Source organism: Nycticebus coucang, chromosome 18 (assembly GCF_027406575.1).
Source record: "Nycticebus coucang isolate mNycCou1 chromosome 18, mNycCou1.pri, whole genome shotgun sequence".
NCBI lineage: Eukaryota > Metazoa > Chordata > Mammalia > Primates > Lorisidae > Nycticebus > Nycticebus coucang.
In genome coordinates, this window is record NC_069797.1 from 40386377 (window position 1) to 40411932 (window position 25556).

Genomic DNA, 25556 nt, shown 5'->3' on the forward strand with positions numbered 1-25556 from the left:
ACTTGGGAGGCTGAGGCAAGAGAATCTTAAGCCTAAGAGTTTGAGGTTGCTGTGAGCGATCACGCCATGGCACTCTACCTAGGGCAACAAATTAAGACTCTGTCTTAAATAAATAAATAAATAATAAAAGAAGATGACTCACAAACTGTTAGCACTATGCATGTACTACAATAGAGGATGGGATACACAGATTTAAAATTGTAAAAGGCTGATAAACTAATCATTTGACACTAATTACGTTTTTTTCTTTCTTTCTTTTTTTTTTTTTTTTTTGAGACAGAGTCTCACTATGTCACCCTTGGTAGAGTGCTGTGGTGTCACAGCTCACAACAACCTCAAACTCTTGGGCTTAAGTGATTCTCTTGCCTCAGCCTCCCAAGTAGCTGAGACTACAGCACCCGCCACAACGCCCGGCTATTTTTTTGTTGCAGTTGTTTAGTTTGCCCGGGCTGGGTATGAACCTGCCACCCTTCGTGTATGTGGCTGGCGCCATAACCACTGTGCTACAGGCACCAAGCCAACACTAATTACATTTTGAGTTTATCATCTGTCCCTCCAAACTCCAATACTTAATATGGACAAAATGGACAGGGAGAGGGTTATTCAAGAAAAAGCTGAAATGACTAGGGTTATTCAAGAAAAAGCTGAAATGAAAGTAGAATCACCCCCCCCCCCGATTTTTAATTATGTAGAATAAACATTCTATACAGGCTTTCTGACTCGGATCAGATGTCAGTATCAGATGTTCCTTCCATTCAGCATCATCACACACATCAATCTAACTCCACCATCACATACATCATATCTATTTCCAGTGCCTATAGCTTTTAACTTGTCATTAAGAACCCTGTATATGGGGCGGTGCCTGTGGCTCAGTGAGTAGGGCGCCAGCCCCATATGCCGAGGGTGGCGGGTTCAAACCCAGCCCCGGCCAAACTGCAACAAAAAAATAGCTGGGCGTTGTGGCGGGCGCCTGTAGTCCCAGCTGCTCGGGAGGCTGAGGCAAGAGAATCGCGTAAGCCCAAGAGTTAGAGGTTGCTGTGAGCCGTGTGACGCCACGGCACTCTACCCGAGGGCGGTACAGTGAGACTCTGTCTCTACAAAAAAAAAAAAAAAAAAAAAGAACCCTGTATATACTTGACAAATAATTTTTTTTAATTTACCAGTCCTGATTAAAACTGGTTAAGATCTACCAAAATCATAAGAACATGAACTTTAGGCTAAAGTTCTAAACACTTTCTTAATTTAAATAAAAGGTAACATGGCCCAGTATGGTGGCTCATGCCTGTAATTCTAGCATTCTGGGAGGCTGAGGCATGTGGATCACCCTGAGCTCACAGGTTTGAGACCAGCCTGAGCCAGAGAAAGACCCAGTCTCTAAAAATAACTGGGCATTAAATAGCCGGGCATTGTGGAGGGTGCCTGTGGTCCCAGCTATTTGGGAGACCGAGGCAAGAGAATTGCTAGAGCCCAAGAGTTTGAGGCTGCTTTGAGCTATGACACCACAAAGCAAGGGTGACAAAATGAAACTCCATCTCTAAAATACATACATACATACGTACATAAATAAATAAATAAAAGGTAACAATAGTTTGGAATTTGCAATTCTGAAAAATGTACTTCCCATGACAAAATCTAAAATCTTACATAAATTAAATAATCATTCTAACTCTGTGCTGAGCACAAATAGTCTCCCAGTTTCATTTGTGATTTATATAAAACAAAATTCAACTAAATATCAAAGTGTGCTCCACTTACTGTTCTTCAAATTTCACTTTTTAATTGTGTGTGAAAAAGTAATTAAAGGCATCTGTACACTAATGTTATTTGCAAGTGAAAAATTGTAATTCTTTTTTGTTTCCTAGGTATGTTGGCTCATTACACAAATTTAAATGGAGTCATTGATGCTTTAAAATAAATAAATATTTTCTGCCTATTTATAAATTGGTTAATAATATCCCCTATTTTTTAATCACAATTTTCTACATTCTTGACATATTATTTGAAAAATTCAATGTACCAAATATTATTTGAATGAAAGAACCTGCAAAGATATCAATAGTGAATTGTTTAACAAGAAGCAGAGTGAAAATTTTTAGGTTATAAATCATAATCATCAGATTGTAAAGCTGATTTTTCTATAGAATTTCTATAAGAAATTTAGCAGTAATTCTGGCTTTGTGATAAGGCTTTCATAGTAAGGTCTCAGAAAGTGGTTGTTTGCCTGAGGCCAAAGGGTGATTCAGTTGTCTGTTGAACAAAATATTGTTGGTTCTCTGGTTCTACAGATTGTAAAATAAAAGCAAACAAACTGGTAGAAAAACACTTTCTTGGTACAGATCTGGGTAAATTAATCTTTGTACTGATCTACAGCTTTATTAGAAAACTGCTTGATGCGCCAGAACAATTACTCCCTGAAGACAGGGGTAAAAACCACTGAACTCACAAGCCAAGTGTCCACTAGTACAACAGGATTCATATTCATTATAAAACATATATTCTTGGGCGGCGCCTGTGGCTCAGTCGGTAAGGCGCCGGCCCCATAGACCAAGGGTGGCGGGTTCAAGCCCGGCCCCGGCCAAACTGCAACCAAAAAATAGCCGGGCGTTGTGGCGGGCGCCTGTAGTCCCAGCTACTCGGGAGGCTGAGGCAGGAGAATCGCTTAGGCCCAGGAGTTGGAGGTTGCTGTGAGCTGTGTGAGGCCACGGCACTCTACCGAGGGCCATAAGGTAAGACTCTGTCTCTACAAAAAAAACAAACAAAAAAAAATAAAACATATATTCTTGGCCAGGCACTCATGGTTCAACTACACTGAAATCACCCTGGATGTCTATAAAGAACAGAGTTCTAGGGCCCACTGAATTAAGTCTTTGCAGACAGAGCTAGTAACAACTTGCACTTTTAATACTCTAATTCCAATGCTCAATAAAGGAGGTAATTACTGATATACCATAGTAGCCTTTTTTTTTTTGAGATAGAGTCTGTGCGTAGTGTCACAACTCACAGCAACCTCAAACTCTTGGGCTTAAGTGATTTTCCTGCCTCAGCCTCCCAAGTAGCTTGGACTATAGGCACTTGCCACAACACCTGGCTATTTTTTTGCTGTAGCCGTCATTGTTGTTTAGCTGGCTTGGGCTGGCTTCGAACCTCCCAGCCTGGGTGTATGTGGCTGGCGCCAAAACCACTGTGCTACAGGCTCCAAGCCATAGTAGCTTTTTTTTGCTGAGACAGAGTCTCTCTCTGCTGCCCAGGCTAGAGTGCCATGCCATCAGTCTACCTCACAACAACCTCAAACTCCTGGGTTCAGTGATCCTCTTGACTTAGCCTTCCAAGTAGATGGGACTACAGGTGCCTACCACAGTATCTCGCTAATTTTTCTATTTTAGTAGAGACGGGTCTTCCTCTTGCTGATACCATAGTAGACTTAAAGGACTTATTTTTTTATTTATGGATACTCCTCTTACAAGAAACAAGGATATGGCTGGGCGTGGTGGCTCACGCCTGTAATCCTAGCACTGCGGAAGCCCAAGGCAGGTAGACTGCTTGAGCTCACAAGTTTGAGATCAGCCTGAGCAAAAGTGAGACCCCCATCTCTACTAAAAATAGAAAAACTGAGGCAAGAGGATCACTTGAGCCCAAGTTGGAGTTTGCTATGAACTATAATGCCATGGCACTCTATCCAGGGCGACAGCTTGAAACTCTGTCTCAAAAAAAAAAAAAAAGAGAAAAGAAAAGAAACAAGGATATGACAAAATTCAACTAAGATGCCAGCAAATAAAAAAGTTATAAATAACTGAACAACTAGAAAGCATAATATTTCTTCAGGTTTTTACCACATGTTATTGATTTATTTTAATGGACACCAAGGAAATCAATGGGTGCATTACTATGTATAAGACCAGAAAAAAATCATTAATTCAGACAGATAATTTCTTTGTATTTAAAGTAAAGTGATCCTTTATGTGCCTTAACTTAATCCTAATCAATTTTCTGTATCTCACATCAATTAGGTAACCAAAAGTTTTTGAAAAAAGACCTTAGAACAACTAACCTTGCAAATTTGAGCAGTTCTTTAAATTTATAAATATCATAGTTCATTCCCCCCTAAATACACGATCTACTTTTATGTTGTTAAACCTTATTCATATATGATAATTTATCTTGGTCCTTCTCCTTGGTGTATCTTTAGTCTTACAATCTCAACATATACCTTTTGCTAACTCTTGACAAAATCAAATATTTAAATCAGGAGTCAGAATGTATGTTTTACCTGGCTAAAAAATTTTCAGTCCAGTTCAGTCTGGTCAAGTGCATTTAGTCCACTAGACTGAGAAAAACTAAAAGATGAAGAGGACCTCTGCTTTATTCTCAAGGTTTGTAACTTCTGGGGGAAAACAAAACCATTTCCAACTCATTGAAAGATAAGGCAAAAAAATTTAATTGCTTTTTTTATTTTTTTGAGACAGAGTCTCACTATGTCACCCTAGGTAGTGTGCTAGGGTGCGGCATCACAGCTCACAGCACCCTCAAACACTTGGGCTAAGTGATTCTCTTGCCTCAGCCTCCCAAGTAGCTGGGACTACAGGCGCCCGCCACCACAACACCCTGGCTATTTGTTGTTGTTGCAGCTGCCACTGTCGTTTTAGCAGGCCCAGATGGGTTCGAACCTGCCAGCCCTGGTGTATGTGGCCATTGCCCTAAACACTGTGCTACGGGTGCCGAGCCCAATTTAATTGCTTTAGTTGGAAGGTGAATTGTTATAGAAATAAAAATAGTAAAATAATTAATTCAAATTAAAGAGAAATGGAGAGGCTTGAAGGAAGAGGCAACATTTAAGTTAAGCTCTGATGACAACGAAGTATCTCAATTATCAAAAGTTGAAAGGTAAGATTCATTCTTAAATGAAGGAAGATTAGGAGTGATAGTATATTGGTTAGCTACACAAGTTCATGGTATGATTATGGAACATTAACCAATGCTGTAGTTCAGGCAGAGAACACACGTAAGGAAAAATGTACATGAAAAATTAAGTCAGAGATAGGAAACGAATGGACTTTAAGCCATGCTAAGGAGTTTAAACTTTGTTTTGTAAACAACTAAGAATCCTCAAAGGTTTCTGAACAAGAAAGTGAAGCAATTAGAATAAATTTAATGTAAGCTAAAAATAAATACACCTATAATCCTATCACTTTGGGAGGCCAAGGCAGGAGGATTATTTGAGGGCAAGAGTTCAAGATCAGTCTGAGCAACACAGGGAGAACTCATCTCTACAAAAAATATAAAAATTAGTTGTACACAGTGGTATGTGCCTACAATGTCAGCTACTTAGAAGGCTGAAGAAGGAAGATCTCTTGAGCCCAGGAGTCTGAGGCTGCTATGACACTACTGCACTCTAGCCTGGACACCAAGCAAGACCAAGCGAGCACGTGTGTGTGTGTGTGTGTGTGTGTGTGTGAACAAAATTGTTTTTCATTCTTTCCCGTTATTAAGAGGCAGTAAGACAAACTACTGTAATCACAGAAAAAAAGAAAGATACAGATATAAGACTAAGTTAAAAATCTCATCAATAAGATCTAACATGAAGCTTGATAAAGAAATGCCAAAGGGGGCAGCGCCTGTGGCTCAGCGGGTAGGGCGCTGGCCCCATATACCGAGGGTGGCGGTTTCAAACCCGGCCCCGGCTGAACTGCAACAAAAAATAGCCGGGCATTGTGGCGGGTGCCTGTAGTCCCAGCTACTCGGGAGGCTGAGTCAAGAGAACCACTTAAGCCCAGGAGTTGGAGGTTGCTGTGAGCTGTGTGAAGCCACGGCACTCTACCGAGGGCCATAAAGTGAGACTCTGTCTCTACAAAAAAAAAAAATGCCAAAGGTAATCTCAAGTCAGACACTAGAATTACAGATAACTATGAACCAAGATAGGAAACACAAGAGGAAGAACATATTTGCTTCTTTTTTTTAATCTTTAGAGATGGGATGAGGTAGAGAAAGATGAATTTGGTTTTACATAAGAGATTAGGGTGCCAGAATATATACATAGTGGTATATATACAGGAGGTATTTATCAATAAGAATGAATATGCAGTTTTAGGGATACAGAAATGTTCGTGTAGGTATTAATTGCGCAAATACAAAGGATCAGTGAAGTATAGAAATGGCTGTGATGAAGCAAACCATGCACCTTAACCAAGAATAAAACAGAGCTACAGGCTGACCCATGAGAAATAACTTACATTTGAAAAGCAGGTGATAAAAGGGAACAGTGAAGAAAACTCATAAAAAATAAGAAAATTGATAAACTACAATTTTACTTTGAAAAGCCAAAAGAGCAGAGTTTCTAGAAAAGTGAACGGTCAACTGTGCTAAATGCTAAAGAGATAAATGTTAGTATGTTTATAAGCTTAAAAAAAGAATACACTTGGGTGGCGCCTGTGGCTCAAAGGAGTAGGGCGCCGGCCCCACATGCCGGAGGTGGCGGATTCAAATCCAGCGCCAGCCAAAAAAACAAGTGTTTTTGGAACAAGTTTTTCTTTAATTCAATAAGGTATTCAAGGAAGGCAGTCACACTCTAAGCCAATATTAATACAAAAATAATTCAGCATATAATCACAAATGAAAGTAAAAGTTCAACATAATATCTAATGACTGATAACTTAAATATTAAGGTAAGTTAATTAGAGCTTACAATGAGTATAAAAAGTTTCCCTTAATTTTTAATGCAAAAGTATGTTTTTGTTTTTTTTAGAGACAGAGTCTCATTTTGTCGCCCTTAGTAGAGTGCCGTGGCATCACAGCTCACAGCAACTTCCAGCTCCTGGGATTAGGTGATTCTGTTCCCTCAGCCTCCCGAGTAGCTGGGACTACAGGTGCCCACAACAACGCCTGGCTATTTTTCTGTTGCAGTTTGGCCAGGACCAGGCTTGAACTCACCACCCTTGGTATATGGGGCCAACGCCCTACTGACTGAGCCATAGGCACCGCCTGCAAAAGTATATTTTAAAAAGGCTTTCCCATCTAAACCAAAGACAAAGGTACCAAAAAGTTGCAGAAAGTAGCTCATTGGCACTACACACGGTGGTTCACACCTATAATCCTAGCACTCTGGGAGGCTGAGTCAGGTGGATTGCCTAAATTCAGAAGTTCAAGACGAGCCTGAGCAAAAGCGAGACCTCGTCTCTAAAAATAGCCATCTCTTGTGGCAGGCACCTGTAGTCCCAGCTACTTGAAAGGCTAAGGCAAGAGGATCAGTTGAGCCCAAGAGTTTGAGGTTGCTGTGCCATGGCACTCTACCAAGGGTGACAAAGTAAGACTCTGTCTTAAAAAAAAAAAAAAAAAAAAGTATCTCATTGTCTATTCATGCCAGAATTTATTGGTCAGAATTCTGGTAACAAGAGAATGAAAATGTAAGAGAGTAGCTGATGGGCATTAGCAGTCAAGTTGTAAATCATAGATATAAATAGTACTCGACACTGAAATTCCCCTAGTCATTCAACAAATACGTATTTAGGCTTAGCATTAGGAGAAGGATAGAATAATAAAACAGACTCTCTGCTTGAAAGGATCCTATGACATACGCAAATATGCAGAATGCTATAATTATAAGGATGAAAGGTATAAGTTCATTGAAGAAGATACAAATAAAATACTATGAGAGTTCAGAGGAAGGAGAAGATTTCTGATAGGAAAGCAAGAAGAAGTTTATGACTAAAAGGGGTAAATAAGTCTTCAAGGATCACTATTAGGATTTAATAAGAGTACAGAAAGGGAAAGGCATTTCAGTAATAGGAAGTAGCAAAAGGAAAAGCAGAGTATAAGTAGTTTTTTATTAACTACTGGAAAGAAGAAAAGTAGAAATTAACATGTAGACCTGTGTAGAGAGGATTGAAAACTGTCCCCCAAACATTCACAATCACCTGGAAACTTGGAATGTGACCTTTTATTGAAATAGGGTCTTTATGGATATAATAAGTTAAGAATCTTGAGGTGAAATCATTGGCCCTAAATCCAAGGACTGAGGTCCTTCTAAGAGGAAAGGGCACAGAAATGTACAGAAGAGGCCACATGACGACAGAGGCAGAGAATGGGAGACATGCTGCTGCAAGGCGAGGAATACTTGGGAGTCACCAGAAAGAGGAAGAGGCAAAGAATTCTTCAGAGGTACTTCAGAAGGAATGTGGCCCTGTAAATACTCCGCTTTCAGCTGCTAAAAATGAGAGTGAGTTTCTCATTTCAGTTTATGAATTATGGTAACTTGTTACAGCAACCCTAGGAAACTAATATGGCTTGGTCGAGAACAATTCATAGAGAGCTATGTTTTCCATGCTCCACCATTTCATTTTGTGATACTTTGGAAGAAGTAAACACTAACAAAATATTTCTTTATAAGCATATTCCCAGGCAATTATATTAAAAGGTAAACAGAAAACAATGAAGTGCCATTACTTACAATGTGTGACTCCAGCCAGAGTTTGGTAGAAAGTAGGAGTATCACTATCATCAGTGAGAGTAACATACACACCTCCAGATAGTAGCCAACGAGAAAAAGTAAAAGCATCTTTGTTTAGAAGAAGCCAATTTCTAAACTTTTCATAGTTTACCTTTTCACCCTAAAATTAAAATAAAAAACATAAGTTTAGTCAAATTTTAAGTATCGTACTTGCAACCTGCACGACCTGAAATTTGCAACTTGTTTCTACTAACTACAAAAGAAGGATTATTGAAATAACACGATAGGATATGTAAACTTGGAATGAAACTGTCTTCAAAAGTCATTATATTTCAGATCTTCCATTTGCATAAAATCTATATGCTAACTGAAAATTATTTCATCAATTCATTAAAGCAGTCCATTATCAATAAGCCACATTTTATTTGCTAAGATATGTCTTGAAATCAACAAACTGCATTTCTTTCCACATTTAATAAATCCAGTATTTTGCTTACTATATACCTCTTCTTTGGTATGCCTCTATCTTTGCTTGTTGTATATTCCCTCAATCTGTCTGAATTAGTATATGAAATTAAAATGCTCTTTTTAAATTTAATTTGTAAATTAAAAACAACTATACAGGGCAGCACCTGTGGCTCAGTGAGTAGGCGCCGGCCCCATATACCAAGGGCGGCAGGTTCGAACCCGGCCCCGCCCAAACCGTAACAAAAAAATAGCCGGATGTTGTGGCGGGTGCCTGTAGTCCCAGCTATTTGGAAGGCTGAGACAAGAGACTGACCTAAGCCCAAAAGCTGGAGGTTGCTGTGAGCTGTGATGACATAGCACTCTGCTGAGGGCGACAAAGTGAGACTCTGTCTCAAAAAAAAAAAAAAACAATCAAAAAAAAAAAAACTACACAGGAGTCCTCATAGAGAAGACAATAAGGATCTCGCAAGGCATCATTGAAAACATGTATCCACAAGTCAACTAGAATACGAAAGAGAATCAAGTTGATTTCTATTTCTTTGCCTTCTTTTCATGAATTTGTCTTGATAAATCTCTGGGGAAAAAAAAAGTATGGATCTAGGCTGAAAAAGAGCATGTGGCTAGGATCTTGCTTAGAAGACAGATCCTAGGTTTAGTGAGAGTCAGATGTTTCTAAGAGAAAAAGGGAAAAGTAATTCACATGGAAATATAATGAAGAATGACATTCAGGACCCTAACAGCTCTAATCCTAAAGAGATATTAAAGAATACAAATAATTAAGAACCTAAAAGAGATATGGTAGAAACAATTTCTATATTGCCTTGTAGCATCCTACTAACTACAGCAATATGTTTCACCTAGTGGTATCAGAACATTTAACATCATCAGTTGAATCCAAACAATCAACACAACTTTGACAGTCTTGTTTTTCTTTTTCTTGTCGTTTTTCTTTCTTTCTTTTTTTTTTTGAGACAGAGTCTCACTATGTCACTCTTGGTAGAGTGCTGTGGCAGCACAGCTTACAGCAACCTCAAACTCTTGGGCTTAAGCGATTCTCTTTGCCTCAGCCTTCCAAGTAGCTGGGACTACAGGTGCCTGCCATGACACCCGGCTAACAGTCTTATTTTTCTAAATGGAAAAATATGGTATAAAAGCTGATCATACAAATGAGGTCATTCTTGTCATATGCAACTAAATCGCTGTCAAGGGGCCAAGGGAAAAAGCACTCAAGAGTACACAGGACTGGTCTAGAAATGTAATTCTCTGTAAGACTAGCAGTTGAAATTGCCTGTTGTAATTTGAGATTAGTTTTACCTACAGTTGGCAAGAAAACCTGCTGCAACTCTACACCATGCTACTATTGTCAATGTTGCCCACCAATTCAATCTTGCTAGCTCCCAAAGCTTTAATAATACCAATGCATTTTCTCTCGGGACTACACATTAACATGAAACTTTTTATTTAATTTTTTTTCAGTTTTTGGCTGGGGCTGGGTTTGAACCCGCCACCTTTGGCATATGGGGCCGATCCCCTACTCCTTTGAGTCACAAGTGCCGCCCCACATGAAACTTTTTTATGAAACCTCCAACCTGCTCTTTGTTCTTTAGACATACTGAAGACTACCTTGTCTGCATGTATGCCCTAACTGCAGTGCTTTCTTCCTAAATAAGAACATAAATTTAAAGATTTATCTCAATATTTTTATTTTGGCTTCAACAATAGCATTCACACTTGTTGCAGGGACACATGAGGATACTGCCAACATGTTTAGATATTATACTTCCTATCCATCTTCTTTCTTCGCAGGATAAATTCCATGAGCTGGTGCACATTTTTACACATATTAACATCTCTGATATAGGGATGAGTTTTAAAATCAACAGCATTCTTGTTATGATTGATGGTTTTTTCTTACGATCTTTTTATTACAATAACTGTTCCCCTTCCTATAATTGAAATTTTAAGCTTTATACTTTCCCATTATGATATTCTCTCTTTTTTTTTTTTTTTTTGAGACAGAGTCTCAATATGTTGCCCTCGGTAGAGAGCCGTGGTGTCACAGCTCACAGCAACTTCAAACTCTTGGGCTTAAGTGATTCTCTTGCCTCAGCCTCCCAAGTAGCTGGGACGATAGATGCCAACCACAACGCCCAGCTTTTTTGTTGTTATTGCAGTTGCCATTGTTTAGCAGGCCCAGGCTGGGTTTGAACCCGCCTGCCTCTGTGTATGTGGCCAGCGCCCTAACCACTGAGTATGGGCACCAAGCCACGATATTCTCTTTATGAACACATTCTTTCTAGTATCCTGACTCTAGTGATTTTTTTTCACTCCACAGGATCTAAACCAATGACCATCTTCCATGTTACCAAATCTCAGTGATCAAAGGTCAATTCACTTGACCTTCCTGAATACTCAACATAGTTAAGCTCTCTTCCTTCTTGAAACATTTTCATCACTTGGCCTGCAGGACAATATTCTATTTAGGTAATCTCCTTATCTCATAGGCCATTTCTTAATCTCCAGTCTTGATTCCTCTTTATCCTCCCTAACTCTAAATACTGGATTATAGAACCCATTCTTCCAATCTGTTTTCTATCTAAACTCACTCATATATAATCTTTGCTACATTCTCTTTATGAAAAGTTCCTCCCTCAGTTATCTTTATGGTTTTGTCTTCTTTCCTATAAATTTTCCACTCATCTATAAGACAATAAATCCTTTCCTCTGAACAATAAACTTACATATCAAAAAGCATAGCTGACATCTCCAATTGAACATTTAAATAGAGTCTTTGAATTTATTTTATTTTTTTGAGACTGAGTCTCACTATGTCGCCCTTGGTTGAGTACCGTGGTGTCACAGCTCACAGTAATCTCAAACTCTTGGGCTTAAGCGATTCTCTTGCCTCAGCCTCCCAAATAGCTGGGACTACAGGCACCTGCCACAGCACCTGGCTATTATTTTGTTGTAGTTTTCACCATTGTCGGGCAGGCCCTGGGCTGGGTTTGAACCCTCCAGCCCTGGTGCATGTGGCCAGTGCCCTAGCTGCTGAGCTACAGGCACTGAGCCAGAATCTTTGAGTTTAATTAAATCTCTCTTGGCAACCAACACCCAAACCTCCATCTCATTTAACATCAACAACATTCTTTTACTAAATCAGGCCAAACACTTTGGTCATCTTTCTTCTACTCCTTCTATCACACTCCCCAGTCAATACAAGAAAAGGGCTGGTGGGTGTCGTGGCCCATGCCTGTAACTCAGCACTAGGAGGCTAAGGTGGGAGGGTCCCTTGAGTTCAGGAGTTTGAAACCAGCCTGAGCAAGAGCAAGACCTTGTCTCTACTAAAAATAGAAAAAAAAAAAAATTAGCCAGGTACCTATCGTCCTAGCTACTCAAGAGACTAAGGCAGGAGGATCATTTAAGCCCAGAAGTTTGAGGTTGCTGTGAGCTAAGCTGACACCATGTTACTTTAGCCTGAGCCACAGAATGAGACCCTCTCAAAAAACAGACAGAAACAACAACAAAATAAAATAAAATAAAAACAGAAAAGATTCTATTAAGTCCATTTTAAAAATAAATGCAGAATTTAAAAACTTATCACTCGCTCTTTCGTCTCGGCCGCCAACATGCCATCCAGATTGAGGAAGACCCGGAAGCTTCGGGGCCACGTGAGCCACGGCCATGGCCGTATCCGCAAACACAGGAAGCACCCAGGAGGCCAAGGTAATGCTGGTGGCATGCATCATCACAGGATTACTTCAACAAATATCACCCAGGTTACTTTGGGAAAGTTGGTATGAGGCATTACCACTTAAAGAGGAACCACAGCTACTGCCCAACTGTCAACCTTGATAAACTGTGGACATTGGTCAGTGAGCAGACACGGGTAAATGCTGCCAAAAACAAGACAGGAGTTGCTCCCATCATTGATGTAGTACGTTCGGGCTACTACAAAGTTCTGGGGAAGGGAAAACTCCCAAAGCAGCCAGTTGTTGTGAAGGCCAAATTCTTCAGCAGAAGAGCTGAAGAGAAGATTAAGGGTGTTGGAGGGGCTTGTGTCCTGGTGGCTTGAAGCCAAATGGAGAGGAGGTTCATTAAATGCTATTTCCTTGTGAAAAAAAAAAAAAAAAACTTATCACTCATTGCTATGCCATGATCTCAATGACTATCCCCTCTTACCTGAATTATTTAGATACCTCAATTGGACTAAGTTCAGCACATAAGGTCTATGTGATCTTGTTTTTCAGAAAAGCATCTCATATGATATTATTTCTCTGCTCAAAACCGTCCAGTGGTTTTCATCTCACCCAGGGTAAAAGCCAAAGGACTCAACAATGTCTTATATGGGCATATATAATCTAACCCCTACTCCCCAATAATTTCAAAAAACTTCATTTCTCACTCCATTCCAACTAAATTGGCCTTTTTATTGTTCCTTGGACATGCCACATTCACTCTTACTTCAGGGCCTTTGCTGTATTCTCTTCAGGAAAAGTTCTTCCCTCAGTTGTCTACATGGTTTCCTCTCTCACTTCCTACACATTTTCTACTCAAATTTCTCTTTATCTGACAGACTCAACCATCACCCTATTCAATAAAACAGCAAAACACAGTTGCCTCTTTCCTATCACCAACTATTCTACTTTATTTTTCCTTTAGCACTAATTATCAGTGAATACATATGCCTTCTATTGTGCTTAAATTTTAGAGAACTAGGTGACCAACCACATGTAATTCTCATCTACAAAATGGGAATATTTATATAAACCTTATTAAAATGAAATAACAGGCCGGGCATAGTGGCTCATGCCTATAATCCTAGCACTCTAGAAGGCCAAGACAGGTGGACTGCTTGAGCTCAGAAGTTCAAGACTAGTCTGAGCAAGAGTGAGACCCCATCTCTACTAAAAATAGAAAAATTAGCCAGGTGTCTGTAGTCCCAGTTACTCTGAAGGCTGAGGCAAAAGAGTTGCTTCAGCCCAAGAGTTGGAGGTAGCTGAGAACTATGATGCCACGGCACTCTCCCCAGGGCAATACAGTAAGGCTGTCTCCCCCCACCCCAACCCCCCCCAGGGCAATACAGAAAGGCTGTCTCCCCCCACCCGCAACCCCCCCCCAAAAAAAAACTGAAAAAAAAAAAAAGCAAGAGTATTATTGTATTTGTTATCTCTATAAAAACCCAATTAATAAGATCTGCAAAGATTAGATTACCTTTTCTTCTGACAAATTTCATCACGGAGAAAAAACAAACCACAGCCCAGTTTGTCCTGAAGTACTGAAATACTACCATGATAATTTCCAGTCAGTATGTCAGACTCCAAAATGTAGGCAACCCATCCTTTTGTACCCAACACACAGAAATGCTGGATAAAATGTAACACGATAACCACCACCAAAAACTGCACCGCTAAGCTCAAAGCAAGAAAAAGACATCACCTATCAACACAGAAGACAACTCAAAACCAGAGTGTTAAGAAGCTAAAGACAGCCCAAAGGGATATTACAATGTGCATATGGATGAAGTATAGACAATCAATGCCTACACAGTCAGGAAGGTGGAGCTAAACTCCCTGAATAAAACCAAAAGCAGTAAAGGACCATCATACTGCTAGAATGGAAGTGGGTCAAAGAGTGACCCATAAGAAATTCTGGGGCTTTGAGTGCTACAGGAAAGGATCAGAAACTTCTAAAGAAGTTTCTACTCTACCATCTCTAGGAACTTTTCACATATTAGCAGACCTCTAAGAAGAAAAATAAAAGAATTTTCTATTAAAAATACACATTTGCTACTATTAATTTTCTATTACTTCTTTCTATTTTAGACACTAAAAATATATTATTTTTACAAACAGAAAAAAATGATAATTTTTAACCCAAATATTTCACTATAAAAATTAACAAAGTAAAATAAATGATAAAATAGGTCACAGATAGCTGAAGGCCAATGAATGATACACTTCTGTATCCACTGATGAAAAGCAACAGCTCTACAACAAGAGCACGGTTTCAGGTTCTTGCCCTTTTGTGTATGCACATGTATGTGTCGGTATATGTGGAACAGAGGGCATAAGAGTGTGTTTCCTTATATTCTACGTATAAACATTTGCCTTTCCAGGAAAATTAAGTATTTTCCGATTCACAAATATGGCAGTAATGAGAATCATGGACCTTTGAATATACACATAAATAGTTGAAATATAAATTATTAAATACAAAAATGTCAAAAATATTCTGGATATAAACACTCATCATAGCTAAATTTATTATACAACTAAAAATTAATACTTTGTCAATAGGAAGGCATGAAATGTAGATCTTTAAATATACCTCTGAGAAACACTTCCTGAGTGTATCTGGGACTTTACCATCGACGACATGGAGCCTTCTTTCCATTTCTTCTCGTACAACATAGCTCCCAGATTCACTTGAAAAAAGACTGAAAATGTCTAAGATAAAGAAAGATAGAATAAATTAATCTTAACATAGATCAAATATACCTGGTAGAAACAGCAAGAGAGAGAAAAGTATCAATAACTGAGTGATTACTAGGGCTGAACATTTTATAAATATAATTTAATTTACTTCTCAAAATAACCTAGCAACACAATTTAAAACAGCAATGTGACATCTGTTCAAATACACCAAATTTGCAAAAATGCATATAGCAATATCAAGTGTTCGCAAAGATTGAGAGAAACAGAACCTCTTATACTGTTAATATGAGTATAAATTACTGTGACCACTTTGGAGAGTAATTTGAAAAACTCTAGTAAAAGTGAAGATGTATGCCAGAAACTCCACTTCCACACTTGAAAAACTGATACCTGTGTTCAACATACAAGGTGTTAAGTGAAGTACTGTTTGTACGAGCAAAACTAGAAGAAAAGATAAATGTCTATCAACAATAAGTAAAGGAGACTTATTTTATTGTCAGATATACACACAATAAAATACTACATAAAAGTTAAAGGAATTATATGGGTAAGTTTCAAAAAATATAACATTCAGGAAAAAGCAAATTATAAAATAATCTGTATAGTACTAGTCCCCCTTATCCACGGTTTTACTTTCCAATGTTTCAGTTACCCAGGGTTAATACAGATCCAAAAATATAAATGAAAATTTCCAGAAATAAATAATTCATAAGTTGTTGTTTTCTTTTTGTTTTTGCAGTTTTTGGCCAGGGCCAGGTTTGAACCCACTACCTCGGTATATGGGCCCAGTGCCCTGCTCCTTGAGCCACAGGCACTGCCCCCATAAGTTTTAAACTACTCATTGTTCTAAGTAACGTAATGAGACCTCTAGCCTATTGCTCCATCCCCTCTGGGACAAGAATCATCCCTTTGTCTCGCATACACACACTGTACACACTACTTGCCTTTTAGTCACTTACTTGTCTTGGTTATCAGATGGATGGATATTTTAAGCGACAAAAAGTATCCAGATTCATATAACTTTTATCATCGCGTATTGTTATAATTGTTCTACTTTATTATTGGTTATTGTTGTCGATCTTTTCCTGGGCCTAATTTATAGACTAAATTTTAACATAGGTATATTTGGATAAGAAAAAACATAGCATATATAGCATTTGGTACTACTGTAGGTTCAGGTATATAAGGCGGGGGTGTTCAGGTAGGAAGATCCCCGGAACCCTACCTTGGATGCTCTCACCCTTATATAAAGTGGCATGATATACATATGTAAGCTACATATATCCTCCTGTATACTTTAAATCATCTCTAGATTACTTATAATACCTCATATAATGTAAATGCTATATAAATAAGTATTATACTGTACTGTTTTTAATTTGTTTTTGTTTTTTTTTGACACAGAGTCTCACTTTGTCACCCCTGGTATAGTGCCATGGTGTCATGACTCACAGCAACCTCAGACTCTTGGGCTCAAGCAATTTTCTTGCCTCAGCCTCCCAAGTAGCTGGGACTACAGGCACCCGTCACAATGCCTGGCTATTTTTAGAGATGGGGTTTCATTCTAGCTCAAGCTGGTCTTGAACGCGTAAACTCAGGCGATCCGCCTGCCTTGGCCTCCTACAGTGCTGGAATTATAGGCGTGAGCCACTGCATCTGGCTGATTTGTATTATTTTTAATTGTTGTATTGGTTTTTTTATCGTTTTTTTTTCCCCCTCAAATATTTTTGATCCAGAAGTTGGCTGAATCTGCAGATAAAGAACTCATGGATAAGAAGGGATGACTATATTTTATTTTTATTCTTTATAGTAGAGGTTCTCAACCTGTGGGTCGCAACCCACAGGAACTATATTAAAGGGTTGCCGCATTAGGAAAGTTGAGAACAGGGTGGCTCAGTGGCAGGTTCGAACCTGGCCCCGGCCAAACTGCAACAAAAAATAGCTGGGTGTTGTGGCGGGTGCCTGTAGTCCCAGCTACTCGGGAGGCTGAGGCAAGAGAATCACCTAAGCACAGGAGATGGAAGTTGCTGTGTGCTGTGACGCCACATCACTCTACCAAGGGCGATAAAGTGAGACTGTCTCTAAAAAAAAAAATTTTCTTTTTTAATGAATTTCCAATGCACGAACTTTGGGTGACACCTTCAAACTGTAGCAAGGACTAAGAAGAAAGAACAGTCTAAATTCAGGAGCAAGAGAGGAGTCTAAGAGATGTGTCTTAATCTGTGAGGGCTGTTGTAACAAAATACCATAAATGGAGTGGCTTATAAACAACAGAAATTATTTCTCATACTTCTGGAGACAGGGAAGTACACAATCAAGGAGGCAGCAAATTTGGTGTCTGGTCCGGGACCACATCCTGGTTCACAGATAGCCATCTCTTCATTGTGAATAAAAATGAAAACGGTAAAGGGTCTCACTAGGACATCTTTTGGAAGGGCACTTAATCACACCTAAAAGACTTATGATTAACCTCTATGACTTAATCATCTCCCCAAAGTACCTTCTCCTAATACCACCAACATTGGAGGGTTAATGGCTCAGCTCCTGTAGCTCAGCAGTTAGGGCGCCAGCCACGTACACCGGACTGGCAGGTTCAAACCCAGCCTGGGCATGCCAAACAACAATGACAACTACAATAACAACAACAGGCATTGCGGCGGGTGCCCACAGTCCCAGCTACTTGTGAGGCTCAGGCAAGAGAGTCACCTAAGCCTGACAGATTGAGGTTACTGTGAGCTGTGATGCCAAGACACTCTACCGAGAGCGACATAGTGAGACTCTGTCTCAAAAAAAAAAAAAAAAAGACTGGAGGGCTAAGATTTCAACATATGAATTTTGAAGGAAACACACACATTCAGACTATAGCAAACAGATTAGAAAAGAAAGGAGGAAAAGCCAGGTGTGGTGGTACATGCCTATAATCCCAACTACTTAGGAGGAGACCTCTTGAGCCCAGAAGTTTGAGACTGCACTGAGCTACGACTGTGTCACTGCACTCTAGCCCGGGGGACAAAACACAACCTCATCTCAAAAAAACAAATAAATTTAAAAAGAAATAAAGTATATAATTTAGTGATTTTTTAAGTATATTTACAAGGTTATGAAACTATCATCAATATTCTAGAACATTTTCATCAATCCCAAAAGAAATTCCATACCCATTTGCAGTCTATTCTCCATTTCCCTTTCCCCTAAACCCCAGGCAACAACTAATCTGATACCACATATTTGTTTAATCTGAAATTTTCATATAAATGGAATCATATAATGTGTGGCTAATTGTGAATGGGATCTATAACTCAGCAAAATATTTTCATGTTCATTTATGCTGTGGCATGAATCAGTATTTTATTCCTTTTTATTATAGAATAACATTCCATTGTATGACTATAGCATGTTCTGTTTACCCATTTATTAGCTGGTGACTGGTTCCATTTTGTGACTATTATGAAAAAAGCCGCTATAAATATTTGCATACAGAGGCCGGGTGCAGTGGCTCACACATGTAATCCCAGCACTTGGGATGCCGAGGCAGGTGGATCACCTGAGCTCAGGAGTTCAAAACCAGCCTGAGCAAGAACAAGACCCCAGCTCTAAAATAATAGCCAGGCATTGTGACCGGTGCCTGTAGTCCCCAGCTACTTGTGAAGCTGAGACTAGAGAATGGCTTACGCTCAAGAGTGTGAGGTTGCTGTGTGCTGTGAAGCCGCAGTACTCTACCAAGGGCAACAAAGTAAGACTCTGTCTCAAAAATAAACAAATAAATAAATTTGCATACATGATTTGTTTTGGCAAATGTGTGCATTTGAACTTTCTTAGAAACAGAAATTGCTGTACTATGTGGTAACTCAATGTTTAACAGTTTGAGGAACTGCCAAACTGGTCTCCAAAGTGGCTGTACTTTCTTTTTTTGTTTTTTGTAGAGACAGAGTCTCACTTTATGGCCCTCTGTAGAGTGCCGTGGCCTCACACAGCTCACAGCAACCTCCAACTCCTGGGCTTAAGCGATTCTCTTGCCTCAGCCTCCCGAGCAGCTGGGACTACAGGCGCCCGCCACAACGCCCGGCTATTTTTTGGTTGCAGTTTGGCTGGGGCTGGGCTTGAACCCGCCACCCTCGGTATATGGGGCCGGCGCCGCCCGTGGCTGTACTTTCTTATACTCCTGTCAGCAATATATAATGTGGGCTACAATTTTTCCACATCCTCCTTAACATTTGTTATTATATGACTTTTTAACTTTAGCCACCTTAGTAGATGAGAAGTAGTAATCTCAATGTATTTTTAATTTTTATTTCTCTAATGACTAATTACATTGAGTATTTTTTTCAAGTGCTTATTGGCCACCTGTATACCTTTTTTTGAAAAATGTCATTCAAATTCTTTGCCTGTTATCAGAATTTTGAAGTAAATTTTGAAGTAAAATTTGAAGTAAATTTTGAAGATAATTATGCATTATCATTTTGAGGTAATAAAAGTACTTACATTTTGCTTTTTCTTCATCTCTGCCTCTTGTAAGAAGGACAAGTCCAACTATTAAGTTATTGAAGTGCAGCCCTTTGGATGTTCCACCAAAAGAACAGTAAATCACCTGGAAGAAAATGACAGTCAACTTCAGGAGATGTTTCTTTTCTTGAGGAATTTCAGGTTGCCATTATCTTTAACAAATTTTGTCTCTATCTCCAGAAACTGTCTCCCTCTTGTCTCCCTCTTTTACACCTTGTTATTGCGCTCAGCCAAGAATAAACTGCATCTACTCAAAGTATATCCTGATAATCCCAGACTTACCATTTTCCAGCTTTCCAATAGTACAAAAGTAATATGCATTCAGTAGAAATCATAATTTACTATAGCATTCAATAAATTACAAACATTATTTAATACAAAACAGTTTTTGTGCAGAACTTCTGCGCAACTGTATGCTAATGGAAGTTTTCTGAGCACATTTAAAGTAGTTAGGCTAAGCTATAATGTTTGGTGGGTTAGGTATATCAAATACACCTTATGATGGATTTATAGGGCTATAATGCCTTGATAAGTTGAGAAGCATCTCAACTTATCTACTATATAGACACTCAAACAACTGAAAATTTATTCTTTCTCTTTAGATTCCTTCCTTATTTATTATTCTTTCTCTTTGGATAAAGGTCTTCCTTCAATAGCCATAATAATGTGATAAGGATTTTGTCCAATTACAGAACTTCCTTCAACCTTAGTTAAACTTACACACATTTTGACTGGAAAGAAAATACATAAATGAATGTTCAGAAGTACAAAGAAATCTCATAAGACTTTTTATTAAACTCTCAGAAATATGTATTATAGGTTGGGCGCCTGTAGCTCAGTGGTTAGGGTGCCAACCACGTGCACCGGGGCTGGTGGGTTCTAGCCAGCATTGTGGCCAGCACCTGTAGTCCCAGTTACTAGGGAGGCTGAAGCAAGAGAATCGCTTTAGCCCAAGAGTTTGAGGTTGCTGTGAGCTGTGATGCCATAGCACTCTATCCAGGGTGACGTAGTGAGACTCTGTCTCAAAATAAATAAATAAATATTATAGTAATCAGAAATAAAGAATAAAACTTAGGCATAGTAGGTTCACAAGGAGCAACGTCTATTAAAAAAAAAAAACCTATGCAGGCTTGGTGCCTGTAGCTCAGCGGCTAGGGCCCCAGCCACATACACTCGAGTTGGCAGGTTCGAGCCCAGCCAGGGCCTGCCAAACAACAATGACAACTATAACCAAAAAATAGCTGGGCACTGTAGCGGGCGCCTATAGTTCCAACTACTAGAGAGGCTGAGGCAAGAGAATCGCCTAAGCCCAAGAGCTGGAGGTTGCTGTGAGCTGTGACACCACAGCACTCTACTAAGGACAACAAAGTGAGACTCTGCCTCAAACAAACAAAAAAACCCTATGCATAGGAAAAGAACAGCAATAGCAATCACAATTCATTTATTCATTCATTCACCAATTCTTTGTGAATACGTATACTATCTGCATTCAGAATTTATTTTTGTTTGTTTTATTGTTTTTAGCAGACCCAGGCTGGGTTTGAACCCAGCAGCCCTGGTGCATGTGGCCAGCACCCTACACACTGAGCTATGGGAGCCACCAGCATTCAGAATTTTTGTCAATAAAAATGTATGATTAAAGAATAATTCAAGTCAGGGCTTGGTAGCTCACACCTGTAATCCTAGCATTCTAGGAGGCTGAGGCTAGAGGATCACTTACACTCAGGATGCAACACCAGCCTGAAAAAGAGCAAGATCCTGTCTCTACTAAAAACAGCAAAATTAGCCAGGTGTGGTGGTACACGGCTATAGTCTAGCTACTTTAGAGGTTGAGGCAGGAGGATCCCTCGAACCCAGGAATTTGAAGTTGCTATGAACTAAGCTGACAAGACATCACTCTAGCCTGGAGCAACAAAGTCAGGCTCTGCCTGGAAAAAAAAGAAATTCAAGAAGTAAAACTTAAATGTTCAAGAAGAAAACTGAAAATACATATTTATGATATTTATAAACATTATTTAGTAACACCCTAGCAGCTAATGTCAAAAATTATCTATCTTTAGTGCCAGTGATAGCTCTACCTAGCAAAAACTAGCCAAGGGAGATGGCTGCTGACCAGAACTTAAGTTTAAAAAATCAGAACAAGGCGGCTCCTGTGGCTCAGTGAGCAGGGCGCCGGCCCCATATACCGAGGGTGGCGGGTTCAAACCCGGCCCCGGCCAAACTGCAACCAAAAAATAGCCAGGCGTTGTGGCAGGCGCCTGTAGTCCCAGCTACTCAGGAGGCTGAGGCAGGAGAATCGCTTAAGCCCAGGAGTTGGAGGTTGCTGTGAGCTCTGTGAGGCCACGGCACTCTACCAAGGGCCATAAAGTGAGACTGTCTCCACAAAAAAAAAAAAAAAAAAAAATCAGAACACACTCCATGGTGTAGTTGCCCCACCTCCCACCCATAAAAAAAGGAAAATAAAGGGGAAAAACACTTTATCCAGAGGGAGGGGCAGGAAAACTATTTTCCCCTATTGCTGGGGAAAGCAGGATCCCTGAGAAAGTCTTCACCCCCAAGATCCAATGTCTGCCTACAACTGAGGCAGAAACAGGACTATAGAGAATGGTCCCCTCCCTAGCACTTCCCATGTCTGTCCACCATTGTGCTAACAAGCAATGAGGAATAAATAACAATAATATATAGCTGGGGAGGAGAAGGGGGGCAATCAGGAGACCTTCTCTATGGTGCAGTAACAAAGAGAAGATCAAAAGTAGAGGGCAGAAAAGACATTAGAAAAATTCCCTAACAAAGAGACCTCAACTCTATTTAAAACAAAAACCATGGGCCTGCAAACTAATACAGCCTTTCTGGAGAGAAGTATGGAGAATTCTAAAAGTAGACCTTCTATTTGACCCTGTAATCCCAATTACTAGGTAGCTACCTAGAAGAACAAAAATCATTTTACCACAAAGACATCTGCACTACAATGTTTATTGCAGCTCAGTTCATAATTGCCAAGTTGTGGAGGCAATTTAAGTGCCCATCAACCCATGAATGGATCAACAGACTATGGTATATGTATACCATGGAATATGATTCAGCCATTAAAAAAGATGGAGACCGGCTGGAGGCCTGTGGCTCAAGCGGCTAAGGCGCCAGCCACATACACCTGAGCTGGCGGGTTCGAATGTAGCCCGGGCCCACCAAACAACAATAACAGCTGCAACCAAAAAATAGCTGGGCGTTGTGGCGGGCGCCTGTAGTACCAGCTACTTGGGGGGGCAGAAGCAGAAGAATCGCTTGAGTGCAGGAATTGGAGGTTACTGTGAGCTGTGATGCCACAGCACTGTACCCAGGGCGACAGCTTGAGGCTCTGTCTCAAAAAAAAGAAAAAGAAAATGGAGACTTTACATCTTTTACATTTACCTGGATGGAGCTGAAATACATTCTTCTTAGTAAAGTACCGCAAAGAATGAAAAAATAAATATCCAATGTACTCTAGACTAATATGAAATCAATATATAAACAAGTGCATGCTCATAAGAACAACAAAACACCAATATAGTCCAGTTCCGGGGGTTGAGGGAAGTGGGAGGGGAGAGGACATTTGGCAGGAGGTCATGAGGCCAATATCACCTAATGTGCACATTGTGGTGTATAAAATGCCCCCTGGTTTAGGAGCTCTTCTACAAATGGAACTTTACCCTACAAGTGAGAACAATGTAACCTAAAAATTATACCCTTATATTCATTTGAAAAAAATTAAAAACAAAAAAATTAATCAGTTAATTAAAAAGAAAACCAAAACTAACTTTAGAGTGGAAATTGAAATTGAAGCCTGTATTCCACTGAATGTAAAACAAGATCAAAACAAAGCTCAACTACAAACTAGACTGACTTAATATCCCTTCCCCATATGCTATTTGGCTCAGTCTCTTTTGTCTTATACTAAACATCTTTCAATCACAAATCATAACAAAGAAGCAAGGAGGTAAAACCCAGTACACTGTCAGAGACAAAGGAAAAACATGGTTAACAGAGTTGAAGAATGCTCTGGAATGGCTGAAGAGTAAACACAACAGTTAAGTAAGAGATTATCCAACATGAAACATTAAGGGGAAAATAATGAAGAACAGAAAATCCAAGACATGTGGGACAGTATCAGAGACTTAACATACATGTAATTGACATCCTAGAAGAGCAAGAGAATAGGAAAGGAAAAATATCTGGTTGAGAATTTTCAAAAACTAATAAAGACACAAAACCACATATGAAGTAATTCAGGAATAAGATAAGATAAATCATACCTCTAGCCTCCCCAAAACAACTAAAAACATCATATTCAAACTACTCAAAACTGAAGATAAAAAGAAAATCTTGGGCTGGGCTCCGTGGCTCATGCCTGTAATCCTAGCACTCTGGGAGGCTGAGGCAGTGGATTGCTTGAGCTCAGGAGTTCTAGGCAAGCTTGAGCAAGAGCCAGACTCTGTCTCTAAAAAAATAAAACCCAGCCAGGCATTGTGGTGGGCAGCTGCAGTCCCAGCTATTTGGGAGGCTGAGGCAAGAGGATCCCTTGAGTGCAGAAGTTTTAAGTTGCTTTGAGTTGTGACACCATGGTACGCTACCTAGAGAAACAGTGAGACTCTGAAAGAAAATCTTTCAGGCAGCCAGAAGAAAAAGAGAAACATTACACTAAAAGAAACAAGACATTGTAACAGATTTATGAGCAAAAATTATATAAGCCAGAAGTCAATGGAGTGAAATGTATAAAGCACTAAAAGGAAAAAAAAAAGAAAACTCAATGAAGAATCTTATACCTGGTGAAAATATCATTCAAAAAGGAAAGAAAAGTAGACTTTTTTAAGAAAACTATAAGAGAACATCATTTCCAGCAAAAAAGGATAAAAGAAAGTATCTCAGGATAAAGGAAATGTGATGCCATAGAAATATACACGCACCTCCACAAAGAAATAAGAATATCGAAAATAGCATAAATAAAAGTAAATATAAAATTATTTTTCTGGCAGCACCTGTAGCTCAGTGGGTAAGGCGCCAGCCACATACACCAAGGCTGGTGGGTTTGAACCTGGCCTGCACCAGCTAAAACAACAATGACAACTACAACAACAACAAAAAAAAAAAAAGAAGAAGAAGAAAGAAAAAGAAATAATAATCAGGCGTTGTGGCAGGCACTTGTAGTCCCAGCTATGGGAGAGGCTGAGACAAGAGAATCACTTAAGCCCAAGAGTTTGAGGTTGCTGTGAGCTGTGATGCCATAGCACTCTACCCAAGGTGACAGCTTGAGACTCTGTCTCAAAGAAAAAAAAATTATTTTTCTTATTTTCAATTGCTCTAAAAGATAACCAGTTGTATAAAGGGAAGTTAGAAGAAATGTATTTAAGGTATGTGTAAAAGTAAAACATGACAATAATAGCACAGAGGATGGGAGAAAGGAATTGGAAGTACACTGCTATAAACTACACATAAGTGTTGCTTAGTACAGCATTAAATAGTTTATTACATCAATTCACATGGAGTATATCTCAATATTTATGTTGCCAGTCAGCAAGAAATTATGATCTTAGCACTCTAGTGTTTAAACCCAACAGTAACCTGTTAATAAATTCTTATTTTTATAATAAAATAGCTAACATTTAAATGCTTATTATGCAGCCTATAACTTTTGTAAGTGCTTTACCAGTCTTAAGATGACTTCATGAGGAAAG

General features: G+C 39.3%; 1 protein-coding gene and 1 pseudogene across 5 annotated transcripts in view; one reads left to right on the forward strand and one right to left on the reverse strand.

Moving 5' to 3' along the window:
- The window catches only part of USP32 (ubiquitin specific peptidase 32), a 216031-nt gene that overhangs the window by 98183 nt on the left and 92292 nt on the right, over nt 1-25556 (reverse strand). For 4 of the 5 annotated variants that reach the window (XM_053570185.1, XM_053570184.1, XM_053570186.1 and 1 more), the window contains 3 exons: nt 19828-19933; nt 15239-15357; nt 8444-8603 (listed from right to left, as the gene is read on the reverse strand). In XM_053570185.1, the coding sequence (XP_053426160.1) occupies nt 8444-8603; nt 15239-15357; nt 19828-19933 (385 nt within the window). Of the gene's footprint in view, nt 1-8443; nt 8604-15238; nt 15358-19827; nt 19934-25556 lie in introns of those variants that run through there. The other variant, XM_053570188.1, reaches the window with a different exon arrangement.
- On the forward strand, nt 12538-13087 carry LOC128570763 (60S ribosomal protein L27a-like; annotated as a pseudogene).